The 25,527-nt window shown below is 42.6% G+C and overlaps 2 protein-coding genes across 9 annotated transcripts in view; one reads left to right on the top strand and one right to left on the bottom strand.

Annotated features, from left to right (window-relative positions):
• The window catches only part of POFUT3 (protein O-fucosyltransferase 3), a 71,301-nt gene extending 68,532 nt beyond the window's left edge, over positions 1–2,769 (top strand). For both annotated transcript variants that reach the window (XM_025933127.2, XM_086703398.1), the window contains exon 4: positions 2,040–2,769. In XM_025933127.2, coding sequence (XP_025788912.1) covers positions 2,040–2,264 — 225 coding nt within the window. In that variant the 3' untranslated portion in view covers positions 2,265–2,769. The remainder of the gene's footprint in view (positions 1–2,039) is intronic.
• Positions 2,770–14,150: 11,381 nt separating this feature from the next.
• LOC147581542 (uncharacterized) overlaps positions 14,151–25,527 on the bottom strand; it is a 96,995-nt gene continuing 85,618 nt past the window's right edge. For 5 of the 7 annotated variants that reach the window (XM_086703403.1, XM_086703401.1, XM_086703404.1 and 2 more), the window contains 2 exons: positions 15,613–15,914; positions 14,154–14,525 (listed from right to left, as the gene is read on the bottom strand). In XM_086703403.1, coding sequence (XP_086559529.1) covers positions 14,299–14,525; positions 15,613–15,907 — 522 coding nt within the window. In that variant the 5' untranslated portion in view covers positions 15,908–15,914 and the 3' untranslated portion in view covers positions 14,154–14,298. Of the gene's footprint in view, positions 14,526–15,612; positions 15,915–25,527 lie in introns of all 7 variants that reach the window. The other 2 variants (XM_086703400.1, XM_086703399.1) reach the window with 2 other exon arrangements.

The raw sequence follows: 25,527 nt of genomic DNA, 5'->3' as shown, positions 1-25,527 counted from the left end.
TCCCAGCTTTTAAGTCTTAGCATTTCCTAATGGTTTGCTGTTTGGATTTGTGTTCTGGGTCTCTTGCTGTGTTGTCTTGGTAAGGAAATCTTGCCCTAGTTCCAGACTCTTTTAAGCCAAACTGCATGGTCATTTGTCCTGAGAGCAGAGAGGTATATCCTTCACTCTCTTCCAAACATGTTAATGCATTCTTCAACTTAGGGTCCCTTCAGATGCTTAAAGGAAGCTTTATATGCATTCTAGGTCATCTTTTTTTTGGGCTACACCCTAGTATCTTCTCCTGTGCTTCCTATGGGAAGTTTAACAAAAAAGGGAATATGTTGATTCAACCACAGGTAGGCACCCAAATTGTTATATTTCCAAATTGGTTTTTCTACTCTGCTTTCTAAATTTGTATTGGATGAGAATTCTAATTATTACAAACTCAATACATTATAAACCCTGTTATCTTCACATTAAAAATTTTTTTTGGAAAAAGATACACATGCACATAGCTCAAAGTATTAAATAGTTCTGCAAAGTTAGTTTAAAAAAAAAAAGAGCAGCCTTTAAGTTACCCCTTTTCTCCCTCCCCAGGAGCAATCTCTTACCACCACACTTAGCTAACTATTTTGGTATTTGCCCAATGTTTCTAACTAACATGCCGATACACTAATTTTTTGATGTTTAAAAAAAGGGACCCTGAGAGCTCCCCTGCCTAGCATTTGAGGATTTTCCTTTCTTATCTTTTTCTATTGCGGGGACACCTCTATTTCTTGCATGCTTTCTCCCTTTTCCCGAGTTTGCGCTTCTGATTGATCCTGCCCTTGGACAGCTTCTCGAGAAGGGGTACGTGAGGATGTCTGAAATGTCTTCATTTCACTCCAACATGTAAGCCATAGTTTCGCTGAGTGTAAACTATCAGTTTTCCTTAGAATTTGGAAGGCATTTTGCATCGCCTTTTAAAAAAAAAAAAACTTTTACTTTTGAAATGATTTTAAATTGGCGGAAGAGTTACAAAGATGGTACAGAGGTCCTGAACGCCCTTCACCTGGCCTCTCCTGTTGTTAACATTGCACATCATGACATGATAACGTGTCAGCGCTTAAGAAATTAACGTTGGCACACTGCGATTAACTCACCTGCAGACTTTAGTCGTATTTCACCCGTTTTTCCACCAACATCCTTTGTTCCAGGATTAAATCCAAGATACCAGATTGAAATGAGCTCTCGTGTGTCCTTGGTCTTCTCTAAACTGTGACAGTCGTTCAGTTTCCTTATTTTTAATAACTTTGATGCTTTTAAAGAGTACTGGCCAATATTTTTGTAGACTGTCCCTCCATGGGTTTGTCTGATGTTTTCTCCTGTTAAAACTTGGATTATGGATTTGGGGGAATAATATTGCAGCGGTGAAAGGGCCCTTCTCATCTCACCTTGTCAGAGGGGTGCATGACATCAACCTGACCTATTACTAGTGATGTTAACTTTGATCAGTTGGTTTAAGGCGATACCTGCTAGGTTTCCTCCATGAGCTTACTGTTTTTCCCTTTCCATTAAGCAGGTTGCTAAGTCCAGGTCATGCTCGAAGGGAGGGGGATTGATCTTCACCTCCTCGAGAGAGGAATATCACACAATTTGCAGGCATGAGTTAAAACCACCACAATAATGAATAAATATTTCAGGGGAGATATTTTGAGGCTACGCAAGTATTCTTTTTCTTCCCTAAAGGTTTACGCACTAATGTTAACATTCAACGGTTAGTCTCACCATCGCTTTTTAACCTCCAGTGTCCCTGTCAAGAAATCTACAACCATCCTAACTCCTGATCCTCAGAATTAGACTTTTCCAGTCAGGGAGGTGGCAGAATCTCTCCCTTCTTTTCTGTGTTCTGAAATTTCATAAAAATATTTGCCAAGAGACTATTTGTTTCACTGGGGAGTGACGATATTTGCTTTCAAAGGAAAAGTACGTGTCGGGTGCTGTTGTTGTGAGGCAGGAACACGGGACTTGTTTTTCCTTATCATCTATTTTGAATTCTTTTTTTCTTTCTCCCAATGCAGGGCTTACCACCCAAAAGATGGAAGGCAGAAGTTACCCACCTGAGCTGCCCGGAGCCCACAGTGTTTGCTTTCTCACCTCTGGCTCCACGTTGGAGCTCTTTGAGGGAGATGTGGATACCAAGCTTTGAACAGTCCAAGAAAGAAGCACAGGCACTAAGGTGGCTGGTTGATAGGAATAAAAATTTTTCAGCTCAAGAGTTTTGGGCCCTCGTGTTCAAGGACTAATTTCTACCAGTATCACAGCGATATAGACTAGGGGGTTCTCCTGAGCTTTATTTTCTAGGTTGCCTTAACACTCGAATACAGTCGCTACTTTGTTGACTGTCCTTCAGGATAAGGATTAATTGCTGTAGTTCTCATAATGAGCCCTCTCAGCTAATGGATATGAATTACCCTTAGGGGTCACCTCTGTATTTTTTTATACTAAAAAAGTGACTATGTCGTATGGACACTGGTCACCTTCAGTTTCCACGTCTGGACGGATGTACCTGCTGCCTTTTGTGGACGTCCAGCTAATGCGGAGTGAGTGCTTTCCTCGCCGCAAGCGAGGCGGAGGGTGGAGCTGTGGATTCTTGACACTCACCTCACTGTCTGCGGTTTATTAGTATTTGGCAAGCCCGGTGTCCTGATGCTAAGCATGAACATGAAATGCATTAGAACTTGGCAATGAGAGATTCCATCTGTTGGTTTCCAGGGATGTAAGTGAGTAATAAAAGCTGTGTGAATTTTATCGGCTGTTTAGTCTTCAAGTCAGAAGAACATACGCATGCCTGCCTTCTTACTCTCACTACCTCTCTTTTCTTCTTTCCACCTTGCCCTGCGTCCTTCCCCGCTCGCCTCCCTAACTGGAATGTCTTAGGAAGACCTGCCTTCTCCTCGTGTATTTTGAACGGTGAGATGTTCTCAATTGTCTCTCTGCAGAGCAGAAGAATAATCATATGATCCAGGCGGTACACCCTGTTCGTTTCCATCAGCGTGAGAGTGGAAGTGAATGTCCCCAGGAACCCCAGTTGTGTTGAAGGTGATTTGTTTTTTCTTAGGATGATAAATAGTGGGCAGCCCCACTGGTTTGTAAATGTCCCTTGTCATTTCTGATCCCGTCACAGAGAAGGTTCAGCTCTCCTGGTGGGATCATCCACTGGAGCTCCATGAAAGACCGGGAGAAAACACTGGCTCACATTTTCTTCCCGTGTGATGGTGGGGAGGCTTTTAGAGGATACTATAGCCCGTTGCCACCCAACGTGTCATGGCTTTGGTGCTCTTTATTGTGGAAAGGCCCAAGCCACAGAGGACAGTAAGAGTCCCTGACACTCATGTCCCCAGTGTGGCACACGGGCAAAACTTAGGGTGGCTCCCGTGGTACCAGCTCCCCCTTTATCCCAAGCCAGTGCCTTTACATGCCAGCCATGAACAGGCTCTTCCATACATAGTGCTCTAAGTGCGGCCTGAACCAATACATTCTAAGAAAGGTCACATTGCTATTTGGGAGAAGGTGTCTATGACTGGGTCCCTCTCCATCCCAGCGTGGCCATTAGCTGAATATGATTTGGTACAAATCTCTTCCCTCCTTGGGCCTTAGTTTTTGTCCCTAAAAAGAAGCGATTGGGCTGGTCACTGAAGTTCTTTTCTGTGTCACGTTCTTTGTTTATCAAAATGAAGGCTTTAGATTTGAAGATGTTTTTACTGAGGCAGTAACAAACCATTTGGAGCCTCTGCATGGTTTTAAAGGGAAGAACGCTCTTTGGAGGAAGAAGCATCCTTTGTGGGTAGTGTTAGGGATAGAAAGTAGTTTATCTCTGCCATCTTTTCTGATAATATCCAAAGGGAAAGTCTTGGAAAGGGCAATTGTTTGTTAAAGGACCAGATTTTAAATTGTATATTAAATGAGTTTTGTTGTTGCTGTACTCTTCAAAGAAAGCCCAGGATGTGATTGGTGCCTCTGGGGAGTTATTACCAGAGAGCGTCAGTTCTCCATAAATGCCTTCAACTAATGCCCAGTGTTCATATGCTGCACGTATGTTTTAAAGCTCAACGTTGCGTGTAGTTTTGTTCTATCTTGTTTTTTCATCAAGACTCCATAGATAAAAGTCTCCCTAAACTTTTCAGAAATATGTAGCCCTCAACAAATTTAGTGAAATGAATAATTGACCATTTAGCATGGTCTAAACATTTTGCAGAGGAAGGGGTCTGAGGAGAGGGAACTCCATGGGATTGAAAGTGAGGTGTGTTTTAAAGAAAATAAATTAGGAGTTCTTTGGGACTCTTTGAATACCCATAGATTTGAGACTTTATTGTTGTTGTTTGTTTAGCATATGTGTCGTGTGTGGTAATTGCTGTCGTGGAGTGAGAGGCGTGTCCCCACTGTAGCAGCATTCTCATCTGCAAATGGGGAGCTGTGCATTTTTGAGGTCCATGCAGGCCCCCTCAGTACCATTCTATCTGTTGATCCTATCAGACCACACCCTTCTCTTTACCTCAGTGTCTCCATTTTGAACTACGATTAAGAAAGAGTCCTGTCTCACAGGGCTGCTGTGAAGGACTCTGTGCAGTGCAACATTCTGTTCAATGCCTCGATATGTTTTGCTTGGTTTGTTCTCAAAGACTGTTTTTCAAAGTGATATGACAAGACGGATAGAAACCTTTTCAGAAACGTTGAAAAGAAGGCTTACCAATCCAAGTCAATAGTCTTCAGAATCTTCGTGTGGAAAGGTATCTTTGATCTTTGATCATGTAGCAAATATAAAATTTCAGAACCCGAACGCCGACTGGCTTATTTGTTGCTGTTAAGGACTAGATTCTGGTGACTAGAACATCAGTTGAGATTATTACCGTTATCAGTAACAGACTGAACGCACACAGTGTTCTAGGCACTACTCAGAAGTGAAAGACAAGCAAAAATGAGCATCATTCCTTCTGAGTCACACATTGTATATTACATGTAGAACAATCTAGTATCTACAGAACACTACATGAATCCAAGCACAGTGCCGGCCTGAACTTGAGATGCCCAGTGTAATACTGTGCATCTAAGAAAGTCATTAGTGCGCTCATAATTCCTGCTAAAGAGGACAAGGCATTAGGGGAATCCGATGTAGTAATTTTCAGTGAATGATGTTGATTATCTAAAGCAACATGGGTACAGTTCCGCACAAATGACATATGTCTTTCTTGGAATCATCAAGATATAGGTTGTGGAAGTTCACAGGCTGAGAATAATGGTGGTTAGTTTATGTTTCAAGTGGCTTTGCAATCCTGAATATCCTAGGAAGAACTTTCTTACCCTTCTTTAGGGAATTTCCTTTTTTTGTTTTCCCTTTTGTTGTTGTCATTAGTGATACTGCCTTTACTGCATAATTCTAACATCAACATATATCTTTATTTTCTTCTGATTACAGAAATTAAAATGCCTGAAAAACTTGGGATATAGAATTACGAGCTGTGACTCTAGAATAAGAAAACCGGTTTTAGTCCCCACTCTCCAGTACCCCATCTGTATTACCTTGGCCAAGTTATTTGGCCTTCTAAGCTTCAGTTTGCTCACTGGGAAAGCTTATTACAGGTCAGCCTCTCTGTGAGCTTGTTGTGAAGGGTAAGTGAGCCAGAATTCATCTTCACTGCACAAATGCTCGCTGTCGTTGTTACAGCTGTGTGTGGCCATCAGCCTTTGCGAAGACCTTGACTGAGATTCGTGCAGAACAAAGGCATTGGTAATGATAGTGTCAGCAGTGGTACCCTTCTGTTTGTCATTTAATTATTTGGTACACATGGATTGTTAGGAGATAGGCATTGTGTTCGGCACCTCAGCAGATGTGAATTAGGCACGGGAGAGCAGTGTGAAGGGGTCTGGGTAGGGACCGAGAGGAATGCTCAAATTGTACTGTCTCTCCCCTCCATGGGATTTCTGATGGAGTTTTATACAACGCTCCTAATAGCATAATGGGAATCGAACAACATCTTTAGGGTAACTGGGCAAACCCAACGAAACCCAGTGCAGGGGCACCTGGGTGGCTCAGTCTGTTGAGTGTCTGACTTCGGCTCAGGTCATGACCTCACAGGTTCGTGAGTTTGAGCCCTGCGTCGGGCTCTCTGCTGTCAACACAGAGCCTACTTCAGATCCTCTGTCTCCCTTGTCTGTCACCCTCCCGGCTCGTGCTCTCCCTCTCTCTCTCTCAAAAATAAACAAACATTAAAAAATACATTTAAACCCAGTGCAATGATGTCTGGCAAAAGCCTTTCAATTTTGCAGTTCTCAGTCTTGAGGGGAGCCTGTTCAATGTGCCCATACCAAGAGAGGAGGGAAAGGTGACCAGGTCTGGAAGTTCTGCCTCTCTTACTTATTAACTGAAAAACAAACAAACAAAAACAAAACAAAAAACAAGAAAGAGGAGGAACCTGCTCAGGACTTCTGAGAGACAAGCCCTGTTTTGTTTGTCGTATGCTACTGATGCGAGAATATGAGTGCAAAGCACGGGAGTTCACTGTTTAGTCACAGGAACCTCTCTTGCTAATAGATTTGGCCCATCAATCTCCTGGGTCTAACCCGTTAAATTAATGACCCCATTGATGGTGGTGGTGGGATTATTAAGGAGACGGGCAAGGGGCAGAGGTGTGGGGAGGAGCAGAAGCGCCTCTCCATGATTTTTGTCATCTCAACTCATTGGGCTTAACAGCCAAGCCTGTGGTCATTTGGGGATGTGGCTGCATCCCTAAGGGGTGTGACCAGCCATGATGGACGGGGACCTCCTTTCACCTTCCTGAGGCTTCTTCCCAGATAGCTACCCTTGCCCCTTTGTGTCCCCTTGGAACCGCGGACATGAGAAGTTCAGCTGTTGTCTCTGAAACCTCTGAAATGAATCAGAAGGGGACACCGACTGGGGCGCCTGGGTGGCTCAGTCGGCTGAGCATCTGACTCTCGATTTCGGCTCAGGTCTTGATCCCAGGGTCGTGCCCTGCGGTCGGGCTCTGCACTGAGCGTGGAGGCTGCTTGAGATTCTCTCTCTCCCTCTGCCCCTTTCCCCTGCTCACTCTCTCCCTTTCCCTAAAATAAAAAATAAAGTAAACAAGAACTACACACTGCTAAATGCCTCCAAGGGTGTTTTGAACATTAGGTGAAAACTTGATTCCCTATTTTATTTCTCATGCAAACCACGGCCACATCATCAAACCTCGTTCACCAGAGGAGGTCACACGATCAGCCTGAATAGGCCACTGTGGACACTTGGAATTTTACTTTCATACACAACTTCATTTTCAAAAAATGGGCGGAGTGGGTAACTGAAGAAACTTAGAGACCATCAGGGTGGGTAGGGGGTGATATGAATGGTTTCGAGGCAGGGGCATTATCTTATCCCAGGAGCCTTTGAAGTCAGCCTAATGTAAGTTGCTTCTATATTCAGCTCAACATGACCGTGGGCACGTATCTGGTGAGTTGCACCCAGAAAAAGGCGGTTTTATTTAAGAATGTCCTTGATGAAGCAGTAAAAATGATTAATTTTATTAAACCTTGATCTTTGAGTACATGTCTTTTTAAGATTCCGTGTGACAAAATGGGGAGGTATCCGTAAATCACTTCTGCACCTCAGAGTGCAATGGGAATCGCAAGGGAAAGCACTTGTGTGCTTGTTCGAGGTGTGAACCGATTTAACAGCTTTTGCCTGTAATTCCATCTCTACTCAAAAGAGCATCTGGCAACCTACGGCTATCCGGGCTTGGGTTTTTGTGCGTCAGCTGCATGAACACAAAGTGAGCCTGTCACTTTAAGAAAGCTGATGGATGTTGTTGCCCATGATAACATTTCAGCTTTTGAGCGCAAGTTAGGATGTGCTTGATTGGTGGTGATATTAACAAACGCTGCGTTTGACATTGCCTGAAAACAGAGATGATGCTGTGTCAGAGTGTTTTTAGTTTATTAGTTTGTTTTTATAATTCTAAGAAAGGAAAAGATGGTGTCAGGTACTGGAGAGAGAACAATTTTTTAAAAATTAAATTAAAAAAATTTTTTTTAGTTCAAGACTTCCGTAAGTGAAAATGAACTTCCAGTGGGAGAGTTTTTAAATTATTGATTACTTACTTGCAAATTGGGGTAAATAGGGGTGCCTGGGTGGCTCAGTTGGCTAAGGGTCCTACTCTTGATTTCAGCTTAGGTCATGATCCCATGGTTTGTGGGACCGAGCCCTGCATCAGGCTCTGTGCTGACAGCACAGATCCTCCCTGGGATTCTCTCTCTCTCTCCATCTCTTCGCCCCTCCTCTGTCTGTGCTTTGTCTCCCTCAAAATAAATAAATAAACTTAAAAAAAGAAAGAAAGAAAATTGGGGTAAGATAAAAAGTATGAGAGGTTTCATTGAGGGAAAAGAAGCCTTTGTTATTTAAGTCAGAAACAACAAAAAATGTATTAAGGGACAGGAAAAATAGTTTAAAAATAGATTTAAAAAAATATCGTTACTTGGGTGACTCAGTGTCAGTCTGCCTGGAATTTATTAATGTATTGAATACATTTTTTTAATGTTTATTTATTTCTGAGAGAGAGAGAGAGAGAGAGAGAGAGAGACAGAGCACGAGCAGGGGAGGGGCAGAGAGAGAGGGAGACACAGAATCCCAAGCAGGCTCCAGGCTCTGAGCTGTCAGCACAGTGGGGCTCAAACCCACAAACCATGAGATCATGACCTGAGCTGAAGTTGGACGCTTACCCAGCTGAGCCCCCAGGCGCCCTTGAATACATTTTTATTGAGCTCTTACTACGTGCCAGGGATTATTCTGGGCCATGGGCACCCAGCAGCGAATGGAAACCACCAAGCCCCTGCCACTATAGAGCTGACATTCTGATTTGTTTAGGGGAATGAGAATGGAAATGCTTTAGCGAAATAGAAATCACTGCCTGGAAGCTTTATTTTACCAGAGCCCCATGGGATGGAATTTACCTCCTGACTCCTTACCACCACATTTGAAACATGAGATGTGATATAAATGGGTTATAGTGATAGAGTGTATTAAACATGCTATATTGACAAGATATGTTAAAACTACTAAGGGTTCAGGGGTGCCTGGGGGCACAGTTAAACGTCCGACTCTTGATTTCAGTTCAGGTCATGATCTCACAGTTCACGAGATCGAGCCCTGTGTTGGGCTCCACACTGAACTTGAAGCCTGCCTGGGATCCTCTCTCTGTGTCTCCGTCTGTCTCTTTCCCTCTCTCTCCTTTGCCCTCTGTCCTTCCCCTACTCTCTCTCTCAAAATAAATAAATAAATAATTTTTTTTTTTTTAAATTAAAAAGAAAACTACTAAGCATTCAAATTTGAAGTGAGTTGGCAAGTCTAGAAGCAAATCCTGTCTCTAATCTTTTCACTGTTTACTCCGTTGTTTTATTCCTGTTTCCCGGAAGAGGAGACATTTCTTCTGTCAACCTTGGGTGATTTCTGGCAAGAATAAGAACTCTGACTTGGGGATTAGCAATGAAGACGGCGGGCCCACTGGGCAAGCAGGTCCACTCTGCCGAAACTGCATCTGTTCACCGTAAGTATAGAGGCTGGGGCCGGTCAGCATTTGCTTTGTCATGGTGCCTGGAAAAGTTTTATCTTACAAGCTGTATTCAGTCATCATGTGTATAGTTCACACACCATTAATAAGAAGACTCATTTCACCACTGAAATAATATTATCTGTGAGTCTGAGAGAACACAGGTCACTTAGATGAGCATCTTCCAGTAGTGAAGTAGGATCACAGATGTCTTCTATTTCCTGTTTTCATGGCCTAAAATCCCAGCCTCCAAATGCTCCCACCTGGAGGTGATGGAGCAGGAACAATAAAAAGGAAATCTGTGATGTCCCCTCCTTATATGTTTGTTTCTTGATTTCCGCTATAGCTCTGGGGATGCCATTAAAAATACATTTCGGTAGGGGCGCCTGGGTGGCGCAGTCGGTTAAGCGTCCGACTTCAGCCAGGTCACGATCTCGCGGTCCGTGAGTTCGAGCCCCGCATCAGGCTCTGGGCTGATGGCTCGGAGCCTGGAGCCTGTTTCCGATTCTGTGTCTCCCTCTCTCTCTGCCCCTCCCCCGTTCATGCTCTGTCTCTCTCTGTCCCAAAAATAAATAAAAAACGTTGAAAAAAAAATTTAAAAAAAAAAAATACATTTCGGTAATGTTTATTCGGAAAGATGGTGCCGCCCTCTGTGCCTTTTAGCAGCATGTATTTTCCGGAAAGACTGTGACAATAGGTTGATGGCCTTATGATTTATTTTCCGAACGGGGACACTCTTGAGTGAAAGGGGAGCCATTAATTAAGCCAGGACGATAGACATAAACTAGGATGCATGGTCATCCTTGCCATAGGGAATGTAGGAGGCAATGTCACGTTTTGGCACCACTGTGTTCCAGAACAGTCTCTGAGCATGGGGTGCTCAGATGAGGAAAAGGTTTATAGTATTGATTAATACGTATTGGATGCTGTCCTGTGTAATGGCACTTAGTTGTTGCAATAACCATTTGAGGTAGATAGTTTTCTCCCCTGCTTATAACACAAAACACAGTAGGTGCACCTGGGTGGCTCAATCAGTTAAGCTTCTGAATCTTGGTTTCGGCTCAGGTCATGACCTCGTGGTTCATGAGTTTGAGGCCCGCGTTGGGCTCTATGCTGACAGCACAGAACTTGCTTGGGATTCTCTCTCACACTCTTTGCCCCTCTTGGTTGCTCTCTTTCTCTCAAAATAAATAAACTTTAAAAATTAAAAAAAATAAATAAAAGAACACAATAAAACTCAGTCTAATCATGGCGGGGTGACATTTTAAACAGTTTGAAGTGACAGAAGCCATTGTTTGAGCTTTGCCAATAGCTTTTTTAGTGGTAGAGATCTGTACATCTCCTGGGTAGAGGTGATCTGTACTCCAGCAAGAACCTTTTGATCAATTGGTTTACATGTGGCAAGGTCAGGTGATTGGGTCCCCTTTGTTCTGGAGGAAGGGAGGAATTTTTTGTGCTTAGAAAAGGTGGTTCTCTCAAATACCTTAGTTATGGATGAATCAAAAACCAATCACAGGGGAAGAAGTGGAAATTTGAGTAGAATAGGTGTTGTGGACTCTCGAAAATCACTGACTCGGAGCATCTATTCTCCCCACCTTCCAGAACCTATTTCCCTGCATCTTTTGGCAACGTTTTAGAACTGCAGAAAAGTGGCAACACTCAATATCTCTTCAATTAGATTCACCAGTTTGTAACATTTTGCCACATTTGCTTTACATCTTATTTATTTATTTGTTTGTTTATTTATTTATTTTGCCATTTAAAAGTAAGTTGTGAAATAGAAGACATCCAAGTTGGTAAGGAAGAAGTAAAACTTTCACTATTTGCAGATGACATGATATTCTATATAGAAAAACCCTAACGACTCCACCAAAATACTACTAGAACTGATAATTGAGTAAAGTCACAGGATACAAAATCAATGTGCAGAAATCTGTTGCATTTCTATACATTAATAATGAAGCAGCAGAAAGAGAAATTAAGAAAATCCCATTTACAATTGCACCAAAAATTATAAGATACTTAGGAATGCAGCTTGTAACCAAAGAGGTGAAAGACCTGTACTCTGAAAACTACAAAGCATTAATGAAAGAAATTGAAGACGACACAAAGAAATGGAAAGACATTCCATGCTCATGGATTGGAAGAACAAATATTGTAAAAATGTCTATCCTACCCAAAGCAATCTACAGATTTAATGCAATCCTTTTTGCATTAAAATTATCCATTTTGATAAATGTCAATAGCATTTTTCACAGAGCTAGCACCAAAAATCCTAAAGTTTATATGGAACCACAAAAGACCACAAAATAGCCAAAGCAATTTTGAAAAAGAAAAGCAAAGCTGGAGGTAACACAATTCCAGACTTCAAGTTACATTACAAAGCTATAGTAATCAAAACAGTATGCTACAGGCACAAAACAATATGGTACTGGCACAAAAATAGACACATAGATCAATGGAATAGAATAGAATACCCAGAAATAAACCCATAAATATATGGCCAATTAATCTTTGATAAAGCAGGGAAGACTATCCAATGGTAAAAAGTCTCTTCAACAAGAGTGTTGGGAAAACTGGACAGCTACATGCAAAAGAATGAAACGACCATGTTCTTACACCGTATGTAAAAGTAAATTTGTAATCGATTCAAGACCTGTGAGACCTGAAACCATACAAATTCTTGAAGAGAGCACAGTCAGTAAGGTCTCTGATATAGGCCATAACAACATTTTTCTAGATTAGTCTCCTGAGGCAAGGGAAATAAAAGCAAAAATAAAATATAGGGACTACATCAAAATAAAACACTTCTGCACAGCGAAGGAAACAACCAACAAAGCTAAAAAACAATCAACAAAACTAAAACCTATTTTCCCAACAGAATGGGAGAAGATATTTCTGACAAAGGCTTTGTATCCAAAATATATAAAAAGCTTGTAAAACTCTACACCCAAAAAACAAGTAATCCAATTAAAAACTGGGCAGAAGAGGGGTGCCTGGGTGGCTCAGTCGGCTAAGTGTCCAACTTTGGCTCAGGTCATTACCTCGCAGCTCATGAGTTCAAGACCCATGTCGGGCTTTCTGCTGTCAGCACAGAGTCTGCTTCAGATCCTGTGTCTCCTCCTCTTTCTGCCCCTCTCCAGATTGTTCTCTCTCTCAAAATAAATAAATAAAAACTTTTAAAAAATGGGCAGAAGACACGAACAGACATTTCTTCCAAGAAGACACCCAGATGGCCAACAGACACATGAAAAGATGCTCAGCATCACTCATCATCAGGGAAATGTGAATCAAAACTACAATGAGATATCACCTCACACTGTCAGAAGGGCTAAAATCAAAATACAGGAAACAACAGGTGCTGGCGAGGATGTAGAGAAAAAGGACCTTCTTGCCTGATTGATGGGAATGAAACCTGATGCAGCCACTGTGGAAAACAGTATGGAGTTTTCTTTAAAAGTTAAAAATTGAAGTGCCCTACAATCCAGTAATTGCACTACACGGTATTTACCCCCAAAACACAAAAACTAATTCAGAGGGATACATGCACCCCTATGTTTATAGCCACATTATTTACAATAGCCAAACTATGGAAGCAGCCCATGTCCATCAACAGATGAATGGATAAAGAATTGGTTTATATACACAATGGGATATTATTCAGCCATAAAAAATGAAGTCTTGCCATTTATAATGACATGAATGGAGCTTGAGAGTGAAATAAGTCAGAGAAAGACAACTACCATATGATTTCACTTGTATGTGGAATTTAAGAAACAAAACAAATGAGGAAAGGAAAAAGAGAGAGAGAGAGAGAGAGAGACAAGCCAAGAAATAGACTCTTAACTACTGAGAACAAATTATGGTTACCAGAGGGGAGGTGGGGGGCACGGGAGTAAAACAGGTGATGGGAATTAAGGAGTGTACTTGTAATGTATGGAATTGTTGAATCACTATTGTACGCCTGAAACTAATATAACACTATATGTTAACTATACTGGAATTTAAAAAAAGTTGCAAATGTCACCTCCCCACCATCTTCTATGAAGGACATTCTTCTAAATAACCACAAATCCATGATCACACTCAAGGAATCAAACGCTGACACAATAAATATTATCTAATACACACACCATATTCACAGTTTCTCAGCCTTACAAATGATGAGTTATTACAGCTGTTTCTTTTTTTCAATCCAACTGAGAATCTCATATTTCCTTTATTTCTTATATATCTTTAATCTCTTTTAATTTAGCAGAGTTGTCTTATTTTACTTTGTTTTGTTTGCTTTTGGTCTTTTGTTGACACGGATATTTTTGAAGAGTCAAGACCATCTGTCTTGTAGAATATTCCATAATCTGGATTTATCTGAATGCTTTCTCATGATTAGATTCATGGACCCCTTCTGTTTTGAAGTTCAACATCACCTCTGATGCACTGGAGACTTTAACCAAGTCCCCTGCCAGAGAAGACTCCAACACTTCCCTCTCCACGTAGAGATTCACTAGATGAGAAAAGGGAATCTGAGGCAATGACTCAGGCTTAACAACCAGGTTTAGAGGATGGTTAGTTATTTTTGTAGTGTGTGTGTGTGGAGGGGGTGGGGGTGTGATGAATATCAGTTTGAGAGAATAAAGAGGAGGAAGTGGAGAAGGGGAAAGAAAAGAAAACTAACAAGGTGTTTTGGTATTGTTTTTTTTGTTTTTGTTTTTGAAACCAACATTTTATTGAGCTCTCCTACCTCTCAGAAATCTATCCCAGTGGATTTTCTCTTTGCCATGGGCATCACAGACATGGGGGTGCGGCCAGCACTCCCCCGATGCCCACCTATGGCCCATCTGGGAGGGGAAGGCTCCTTCCCGGGACGGGCCACCGCATGTACGATGCGGGGCCAGGAGAGCAGGCCCAGCGAGGCCTTGGTGCCGGCAGTTAACCAGTAACGACCCCAGAGGTATGATGAATTCATTTCTCCTACAAAAAGAAAAAAAAAACCTAGTATGAAACCTCAGTAGTGTTCCAGCACTCAGAGTTTAAATATTAAAAAGGGATCATCAGAAAACAGTTAAAAAAGACAACAAAACCAACTGAGGCCACCTCCCGGTGGGGGGGGGGGGGGCGCGGTGCAGAGGCCAGCCCTGCACCCTCCCACCCTCACCCCACACTGAGCAGCAGCAGGTGTCACTGGAGAAGGTGGAGCCCCAAACCTAGCAGCAGCAACAGCAGCAGCAGGGACAGCGCCAGCCGGTGACCTGGGTTGGGGGACAATTGTGGGATCAAGGGGACGGGGTAGGTGGCGAGAGGTGAGGACTTCAGCCTTGAACAGGTGTGCTCATTCTGCAATGCCTCCTATGCTCGCTCTGTGGACGCAGGGGTGAGCCCCGAGTGGCTGGGAGTGGGGTGGGCCGAACGAGTCAGGGAAGGTGGAGAACACAGGAGCACCCACTCCTAACTGAAGAGGTCTGGAACAAGTTGACCAGAAAGAGGGGCACAGGTGGGGCGGGGCAATGGCCCCGAGGACAGGGCAGAGGAGGAGAGGTCAGCCCACCCAGGCTGTGACTCGTCTCCTGGGGACTCGGAGGGAGGAATGAAGAGTGGTCAGGAGAGGTGCTCAGGGGAGGAGGCACCTGCTGGGTAGATGAGGGAGAAAGCACCCATGTCTGCCAGACGAAGGCGCTCCTGGCAGAAGGAGAGGCATGAGCACAGGTGGCGAAGCAGGCAAACACGCTCAGGAATTCAAGCATGGAGTCAGTAAACCAGACGTCTCAAAGCCAAAGGCCTCTGGGACCAGGCACAAGCAGAAAAGTGGGGAAGCAAGCATGGCAAGACAATAGGGAGTAGTGGAGCCTGTGGCACTCAGAGAGGATGTGCCCTAGGGAGTATCACCCTATGCAGGAGGGTAAGTCAGGGTCATGAAATCTCAAGGCTTCTTTACCCTGTCCCTGATAGGGGCAGGAATCTCCAGATCCTTATGTTCTCCCTGAGATTAGTGAGACCATCCGAGAAACTTCTAAGAGCACCTGTCAGGCCTGTCTGCTTGTGGGTGGAGGCCAGGCTGTACCTGGCCAGCCCGGGCAGCTCGCCGATGTGGGACAGCATCCACCTGACTTCCATCTTGTCCCCGATGAAGGCTGCCACATGGCCACGTCGTCGGGTTTGTTGCTGTTAGGGGAGGGCCCAGGACATAGGAACTCCATGAGATCAGTCATGCCAGGAAGGTCCAGAATTTCTGGGCTATGCTTTTGCAGGAAGGTGCTCAAAATGACGGCGCTGGAGAGGGGTACTTCCAGAGACATTTCTTCTCTCGCGTCAGAGGTGGTGGTGGTGGTGGTGCCAGTGGTGGAGCCGGGAGGCATGTTGTCTCTAAAGAGAAAAATATGTAGTAGAAAGAGCAGTCATGGTGGTAGAGAATGGAGACATATGGTGTACAAATTAATTTTTCCAGCTTTTTTCTCTTTAAGGCAATTATAAAGCAGAACAGCTCTTTGGGCTAATAGACCCCTAACGTTCTATGATTTATTAGAATAATTAGAAAGGGAGATAAAACCCTTTTGAGATAGGAAGTTGGAAGCTCACATTTTTGAAAACGTGATTTTTTTTTTATTACCTAAGATAATGAAGCAGGACATGTCATTATATACATAGCTTATCCGTTGCCATATAACTAGTAAATGGCAGAACCAAATTTCAGACCCAGGATTGTCTTGTTTGCTCCTGTTCTTTCTGCCATAGTTCATTTTCTCTCAAAAGAATCTCTCATGGGATGGATAGGTTGTTGTGATTCTTTGCAGTACCATGGAAAAATAAAATGTCTTTCCCACTGGTATGGAAAACTCCAGTTCTACCCTTATAGCCTTTCATAAATATGAAATTCCGTATGAGTGAAATGGAGCCTGTGTCCACGCTTCTAAGTCTATCTATTTCTTCTTTCAGAAAACTTTCATGTGATATTGGAATTATGAAGAATTTGGTTTGGGGTGCCTGGGTGGCTCAGTTGCATGAGCGTCTGACTCTTGATTTTGGCTCAGGTCGTGATCCCAGGGTCATGGTATAACCACATATTAGGCTTTGCTCTGAGCATGGAGCCCGCTTGAGATAGGTAGACGGATGGATGGATGGATGGATGGATGGATGGATGGATGGATGAATAGATAGATAGATAGATACATACATACATACATAACATTTGGTTGGAATGTATTAAACACTTGGGAAAGCCCACGGCAGCTGTGTTAGCCTTAAGGGATACTCCCGTCTTTGGGAAGGCCTAGGTTTGGCCTCTCACCAGATTTGTTTGCAGGTGCTTTGTAATTCTGTACACACAACAAGTACTTCGACTTCCCCATTGTGAGAGCTGGCAGATGAAAGCTCGGGAAGGACTGTGAAGTAAAGATGATGTATCTGTGCAAACAACAAAAACTCAGAAATGAATGATGCTGGAATTCTGGCAGTGATGCTGCAGTAAACCATGATCACAGTCATGGAAAACCAGAGTTAACGTTCAATGAAGAAAGCATATGGTGTCATTTCTTATGCCCTGTCTATTATGCCTACCCCACTCCCACCCTACCTATTCATAGTCTGGGATTCTTTCTAACTTGATACTTGTGCAAAATTTCCTCCATTTGTTTTGCAACTATAGAAGATAGTGTCGCTTCCCAAAATTCATATAGACCCCTGTCTTGTGAAGAAGCAACACTCCAAATAAACTTTATAATAAGAGGTTTGCAGGGGTGACGGGGGGGTTCAGTCAGTTCAGCATCTGACTCTTCATTTCAGCTCAAATCATGATCTCGTGGTTCATGAGTTCAAGCCCTGCATTGGGCTCTGAATTGATAGCGAGAAACGTGCTTGGGATTCTCTCTCTCTCTCTTCCTCTCTCTCTGCCTGCCCCCTGCTCACTCGCTCTCTCTCTCTGTCTCTCAAAATAATTTTTCAAAAAAGAAGTAAAATGTTGGAGAGGGTGGCAATGACAAGGGACAGGGAGGTATGGGTGATAGAGAAGAAGTGACAAATGCACTTTCTGAGGAGATGTGAAAATGGCGCTAGGTTGGGGAGGTGAAAATGGCGCTAAGTTGGGGAGGCCAAGTTGTATGGTGAGGCTGATGGCACACAGTCATTGTTCTGGAGAAAAGGCTTTTGCTATGGGTTTCTTTCCAGAGGCCAATGTCTCAGCTTCAGTTTCAGGAAATCCCAAAACAGGAAATAAGATGTTGCAAGCTTTGGGCTTTGGGGACAGACTCATGAGAGTGATAAATTTCAACAACCTAAAAATTGCTCGGTGACTTCTTGGCTTCTGAAGACATGTAGCCGAGCCAAGGTGAAGCCACCCTTCCTCCCCTCCCACCCCTCATGTGCAGCTGGCTCAAGTGCCCTCAGTCTTCATAAACACAACCACATTCTTCAGCTCTACACCGGACCCCCCCTCAAGTCACACAATCCCTCAGCAAACTAAGGGTCATTCATGAAGGGCCCAGAAAACAAGGAGAAAACAACTCCCGATCCGTGTGGCATAGAAAGAATCTGTTTTGGTGGGAACAGGAGGGGGACTGGTGTGGAATTCGGGGTTTAAACAGTCTGATCTCAGCACTGGCAGCCTCTGAAATGACCTTGGAAAAGACCTTGCGTCAATTCCATCAGAACCTCCAGACAAAATACCTGAGTTCAGCCAAACATTTGAATGTTTCCGACGTTTGCCTGTTTGCCATCATACAGGGGATGGTCTTCACTGCACTGGGATTCAGTGTGACTCTCAGGAAGGCTGTTCTGAAGGGATCCTTCCCCACCCCCTTCCCTCCTTTTCCAGCACCCTGCAAATTATGCGGGAACATTGGACATGGCAGATATATCGAGCTATTGTCTGACTCACGTCTCACCTAGAACATGGTAGCATTGGATTTAGATTAATTTGGACCTGACTAGAGTGACACTAGAGACTGGGACCTGAATGTGTCCACCAGGATTTACAAATCTTTTAAAATGTTCTCATGTGTGCTTGCGGCTTCCCAATTAGGCAGAGAACTTGGTGTCAGGCTGTGCACGGCTTCTCCTGTGTTTACATGTGTCACATATTTCTTCAGGGCACTGCCCAGTGGGGTAATTGATTAATCTAAGGCAGCCATTAATTGTTTGATGTCTGTTCTATAGAAGGATTGGAGATGGTCTCAGGGCAAATATAATTTGAGAATAGCCAGGGGTGAGTGACAGCATCACTGTTCTCTCATCTCCCACTGACTCCAGACATTCAAAGTGAGCTTGGCAATTATCTAAGAAAGAAAGGAGCGACATGTGGTTTTTTCCCAACGGGGGATTTCATTGTCCATTTGGGTCCTTTGTTTACTGCGTCTCAAAGAAACCATGACAACCATATTTGTCTCTATTTCCTCTCCCCTAGATGCTTTTGGCTCCATCTGTTCGATATTCACCAATGAAGTCAACTTTTCATCTCTTTTTTCATTATATGTGGAAGTGTACTTAGGTGAGTTCCTTTTTTTTAAAGTAAAAGAAAAGAAAAATTTAAAGGTGGTGCTTGACTGGATGTATTGTTAAACACCTTCTCTACACTTCCTCCTTCTTAATTTCCACTGGCGTGTGACATACTCATTTATTTGACTTGCCAGAAGGTGTGGGTTGCAATGTGCAGAGACGGGCCATCCCGGGAAAACAAAACAAAATAAACCCCCCTGCTCTGTAGGTATATGTTTGTGTGATGAAAAATGCCTCGTCTATATTCATATCGACGTCTAACTTTATTCCTCTCTACTAACAAAATCTCAGGCAGTGGCAGCGAGGAACAGCTCTCTCCTTCTTCAGAAGGTGGTTTTGTCTTCTTGTTAAGGCTTTTTACGAGTTTGTACGGTCATGTGGCTCTTCGACGGGTGTGGAACACAGAAAGCGGTAACTAAGAGGAAGAAATATGGGGCCCGGCTTGAATGGGACACCAAAGAGACTTCTTTTGGTGGTGTAGGGTGACCTTTCACAGTTGTGAAAGTTCCCCTGTTACAACTGAGTAGCCCCAGACAGAAGTACCCCAGGCTCAGGACTCCTGGCTGTGTCTAACTTTGCTTTTGCTATTAACTACCTTTGTGATCTCGAACAAACCATAGTACCTCAATATGGCCTCCACTTCCTTCATACGTAAGGTGAAGTAGTATTAGGTGACATATAAGCCTCCAAAGAGCCTTTAAATGATCCTGTTCTGTTTCATGGCTAAACGGTAACAGGGGCTAATGATTTTGCTAGTTTTCTTCTCATACCCCTCGTGTATAATTCTAGCCTCAGACTTCTTCGTGTCACATTCTATAGCCTCTCTCGTCTATCCTGTCCACTTCACGTTTTCAACTATCGTTCATATACTTGTGACTTAAACCATTAAACATTTTTATGCTCCATTATAGTTACATAAAATACAGTGCACCCATTTCAAGTTCAGTGAGTTATTTGGAATATATATACAGCCATGTATCCACCACCACAATCAAGATATAGAACATTGATGGCAGCCTAATGAATCCCCTAGTTCTCATTTGCATTCAACCCTCCCCCATTCCTGGCCCTACAACATCGCTAATCTGCTTTCTGACACCAAACGTTTTGTTTTCATCTTTAAAGCCATGCTTCTAATTGCGATCAGATATGCATGTTCAGCTACCCACTGGGAAATATGATTTAGATGCATCACAGGGCCCTTGACCTTTATAAAATGGAAATCAAGATCTTTCCCCATAAATCTAATCACCAAAAGTGTACATCTGAGAATCAGCTATGTTCCTTCCTTGCCTTCTCTCTCTGTATTCATCCATCCCACTTAGGAATCCACTCCCTTAGTGTATTCTCATCTATCCCTTCCTTCTGTCACTGTTTCAGGTTAAGCCGTCACTAACCACAGTCTAGTCTTGTTCCGAAGCTCCACGGATCTCTTCTAAGGTCATGCCCCACATCCCTCTACCACCTAGCTCAGATTACCTTTGTGTAACCTTTCTCCAATATATTTATATGGTGTAAACTTTATAGTCCACTCACTTCAGGGCCTTTCAATAAAATCTTTCTCTTGTAAATCAAATACTCCCTAGCTTAATATCCTTTAATAGCCACTCATCCCCTTTGGGATATAGACTCTGGTATAACCCTTACCGGACTTTTCAGGTTCACCTCTTACTTCCTCATTAGCATGCCCTGTGCTCTGCTAAACCACACTAACTATATGTTGCCTGAACACTCCATGTTTTCTTCATACCTATACATCTTGAATAGAGTGTTTTATTTCCTCTGCCTGGAATATCAGCTTGATGAATCCCTATTTATCGTTCGAGTCTCAGCTCAAATGATTTCCTCAGTGACGCTTTCTTGAATACTCTCAAAGGCTGTTAGTTATTCTCTCTTCTTTCATTACACAATGTACATTTCTCCTTTACAATCACCAAGATTACACTCCAACGTGGAAAAGGAGGGGGCAATACAACTCATTCCCCAGAGTCGACTTAACAGGTTGCTAGGTTGAGCTCATGTGTACATACTCACATGTGTGCACATACACACACACTGATAGAGAATGAGGAAGAATACTTTGATAGTCTTTGACTTTTGGTCCAAGTTCTACCTTCTAGCTCAGTAAGAGTTTTAATGAAGGGTTGTAGCTTTATGAGTGACTCTCCTCCACATTTCATAGGTTCTCCGGTTTCGTTCACTGGTCTGCAACTCACTATGTTTATTGTCTTCCATTCCCTACTCGGGGTCCTGCTTCCTCTGCAGGTGTACATCCTTGAGCACCGTCAAGTCCTCTGCGGGATGCCACCCCAGGTGGAGGGAAAGAGACCTTCCCAATGTTCTAGGCTATCTAGCATCTGCAATATCGTAGGCATGTTCTTTCTGTAGATTGTCTTGCTAAAATATCATGTCTCCTATTGTCTTCTTTTATCCTCGTCTGGTATGCTCCTACATCATGAGGAAAAAATTTAGATAGGAAACACCTCTCCTGTAATGTTTATAAAAGGACTTACTATATTGTAATTTTTATGATCTATTTACATGTTTGCCTCTTACAGACTGAGTTTCTTGGAGATCAGATAGTGGGTTTTTTTTTTTTCCCCTCTAGTGCCCAGCATAATGAATGAATGAATGAATCTTATGATGAACTTGGATCCTGCCTATATTTCTGTTATAAGACTAATGATTTTATGTTAAGTAGCATGTTCTGCCTTAAAAAAATTCTCACGAGCGGGGCGCCTGGGTGGCGCAGTCGGTTAAGCGTCCGACTTCAGCCAGGTCACGATCTCGCGGTCCGTGAGTTCGAGCCCCGCGTCAGGCTCTGGGCTGATGGCTCAGAGCCTGGAGCCTGTTTCCGATTCTGTGTCTCCCTCTCTCTCTGCCCCTCCCCCGTTCATGCTCTGTCTCTCTCTGTCCCAAAAATAAATAAACATTGAAAAAAAAATTTAAAAAAAAAAAAAAAAAAAAATTCTCACGAGCAAATGAAAATGTGTTTGAATATCTAGAACTGTTTGAATTGGAAACCTTTCCATTTAAAATTAGCAACAAGCATCGGCAATATTTTGATATTGATACCTCTAATTCAGTGCATTATATTTTAAAGTAGAAATTAAAGCCAAGCTTGCATAATTAATTTGGATACTTAATTTGCCAAGTCTTATTGCTGTTGGTAGACTTGTAGATATATAAGATCAAGCAGTATTTGAAGAACTTATGGTATGTTAAAAGATAAGAAAATAAACTGAGAAAATGCAACTGAATAACATACACTTTTTTCTTTAGCATGTTCGAGAGGAAGCTAAGTGTCAGCTCAGAGTGCTGATTGCAGAGATCAAGGTGGGGTTGTTTGTTTTCCTCAGGGAGTATAAGAGCCTGGATGGGTTCTCTTGTTTCTTCTGTGCAGAAGGTGACAGGCCCAGGAGAAGAAACATCTGGAAATCAGCGGCTTTTGATAAATGTCTGTTGAAGAATAGGTTGTGTGGTTAAGTGTCAGAAAGTTGGGTAAAATAGTCAAGAAGTCTTTTGGAGATACGGATACTTCAAAATGCTTACAGCGTGCGGTAATTTCAGATCATTTGAAGAGATAATGCTCCCTAGCCAAGGGCTAAGATCTCTTGGAAATTTTCTCTGACTAGCCTGTCTCATGATGGCTCTTTGCTTGCTTTGTGTAACTATAACATTCATGTGGGCTGTCTAATATTCTCTATGTTTCTATGATATATGACTATATGATACTGTAGGATATTCCCAAATTGTATTTCACCTACTAGATTATCTTGTCCTAGGGGGTCATGTCCTTTTTTTGCATTCTCTCTAGCTCAGTATATATCTACTATGTTCTAAACATTTTTACATATGGCTATGATGTGATTTGGGTCTTAGAACAATTTTGTAAACTGAAAATATTGTCATTCTGATTTTTGCAGATGGAAACACAGATGTAGGGTGTCAAGTAACTTATACAAATTTACAAAGCAAGCAAGTGGCAGAGTCCAGATTTAGATTAAAGTTCATGATCATTCCTCAGTATACTTTTCTAAAGACACAGAATTATTCTGAAAAGAGTACTGAGATGTCCTTTAGCCGACAAAATAAAATAAAGAGACAGCTTTTTTTTTTTTGTCATGGAATTAGTGTGTTTTTCATATCATCTGAATATTATGTCCATTCTATGTTGGTCATTCATGGAATGTGTAATCCAAGGTTCTGCTTTGAACTGGTACTTGGTAGAGATGGGTTCATGGGCTGACAGTGTGAACTCAACGCTCATATGAGAGACCATGATGCTCGTCTGTTGATCTGGAAGTTTAGCCAAAACAGTAAGGTAAGTTCACCAGAAAGGAAATGTAGCTCACAATTAAGCAATGTGAATGCCTCTCCCAGAGTTTTCTCTTTTCCTTTCCCCTGCGCTGAGGGGTGGGCTATTATTTTTAAATGCAACAAATACCACGTTCTGTAATTGCTCATTCTATCATCTTTTCTCTTTTCATTCTTCACTGTTCCTCCTGCCATCTTGATGACACCTCCTTCAGGCACTCACAAATTTCATCCCTCGAAAATGGAATGTAAAAGCCCATTAAACTATTGCCACATGTGGCAATTAATTGCCAGAAGAAAGTCACCCAGAACCTTGATCTCAGACCTGTCCTTTGAATGATGTAAATCCAACTTATCTCACTCTGAAGCTTCTTTGAATTTTAGTGTCTCCATCACCGTATGGTAACACTGCTCCCTTCTTCAGGGTAATTTAATAAAAAGATGGAATCACCCCATATGCATTTTTAATTGCATCTCTTTGGATAAAATAGGTTGATGTCAGAAGAGTCTTCTTTCCTGAACTAACTGCAGATGTGTTTTTAATATAAACTGTATCAGTCTATAAGAAAGCTAACAGAAAAGCTCTAACAGGAAGCTCATGAAAAATAGTCCCTGTCGGCCAACTCATGAGTCCCAATTGCATTAAACAATTTCACATTAAATCTTTATTTTGATGGTTTTTATTCAGCTTATTCATGCCTCGGACCCATATAGGGTGTCACAGTTATAAAAATGTCATAAAATAAGGCCACGAATGAAATTATCTTTAGGTATGAAATAATTTATTCATAGATGAAGGTAGATTGTATTGCTAGCTTTTACTGAGCAAGGGATTTGCAGATTGTCTCTGGGATAATTTGGTAACTGCTATCTTGGGTTGTTTTCTGTCCTTTGGATGTGTGTCTATAGTCTCTAAAACTCTTTCGATTTTAGCTGGAACATCCACTCTCGTGGCTCCAAAGCAGAGCTAATCTGCTTTTCTGCTTCACAACCTTCATCTGTGTTTTTGTTTTGCCTCAGCAAGTGAAGGAAAAAGATCAGGGCATGAATCTCTCACTCCATTAGAAGGATGCATTTCCACTTTCATCCAATTAGCTGCTGTAATTTGAAGCTTTGGGGGCCTGCTGATAAGGTGGGAGGCTGGCAGAAGCAAGGCCCGCAGAAAGCTTTCCGAGGGCACACAGTGAGTTGTTATCATGAGTTTCACTGGAAAGATCAAGTATCAGGCCTGCTCACCCCAGCCTGATCCGCCAATCCTCATATATATATTCATTAACCATCGATATGTGGTTACTCAGCAAGGTTACACGAGCCTTCACACACAGGTTCTGTAAGGTCTGAAGGCACACGGAACCAAAGCAGCCAGCGATTGGATCAAATTTCTAGCATAGCTTGTTCTCAGGGGCAAAGGGTTTAAGCAGCTATCTTCATCCCCTCATTAGGTATTTATGTATTTTAAAGTTCATTTGTTTATTTTTGGGAGAGAGATTGTGAGTGTACAAGTCAGGGAGGGGCATAGGGAGATAGAGAGAGAGAGAGAGAGAGGGAGAGGGAGAGAGAGAGAGAGAGAGAGAGAGAGAGAGAGAGAGAGAGAATCCCAAGTGGGCTCCATGCTGTCAGTGCAGAGCCCGATGTGGGATTCAAACCTAAGTAGGGTGAGATCATGACCTGAGCCGAAATCAAGAGTCCGATGCTCAACCCACTGAGCCACCCAGGTGGCCCTCCCTCTTGTAAACATAATGGTATCCTGGAACTTTTAATCAGACTCCTTTCATTCATTTTTACTGATCTCTTTGATAATGAACAGGGCAAAGGAACTAACAAGACAATGGAACTTGTTATTTCTGGAAGTCTGAGGAGACTCTTGTAAATTCCCAGCCCAATGAGGCGATGATTTGCACAGGCAAAAGGGCCTGAAAAGTCCCAACACCCCATTTTTATGTCTCTCTGTCACTTCTTGCAATATGAGCGGAGAACACACGTACTTCTAAAAATAAGGCCAGATATTCTCTGACAAGTTTAGCCTGACTATAAAGGTGATGAACATGAAAGGGATTCTGCTCTAAATTCAGGCGTTGGGTATTTTCTTTTCTAGAATGATCTCCCATTTTTCCTGGGAAAACTCCAGCACCGAAAAACTGTGAGAAGTAACTATGCAAGGAAGATTCTTTCC

Source organism: Puma concolor, chromosome B1 (genome assembly GCF_028749965.1).
Source record: "Puma concolor isolate L17-30 chromosome B1, mPumCon1.1.hap2, whole genome shotgun sequence".
Classification (NCBI taxonomy): domain Eukaryota; kingdom Metazoa; phylum Chordata; class Mammalia; order Carnivora; family Felidae; genus Puma; species Puma concolor.
The sequence above is the reverse complement of the archived record's forward strand: the minus strand, read 5'-3'. Positions and strand labels throughout refer to the sequence as shown.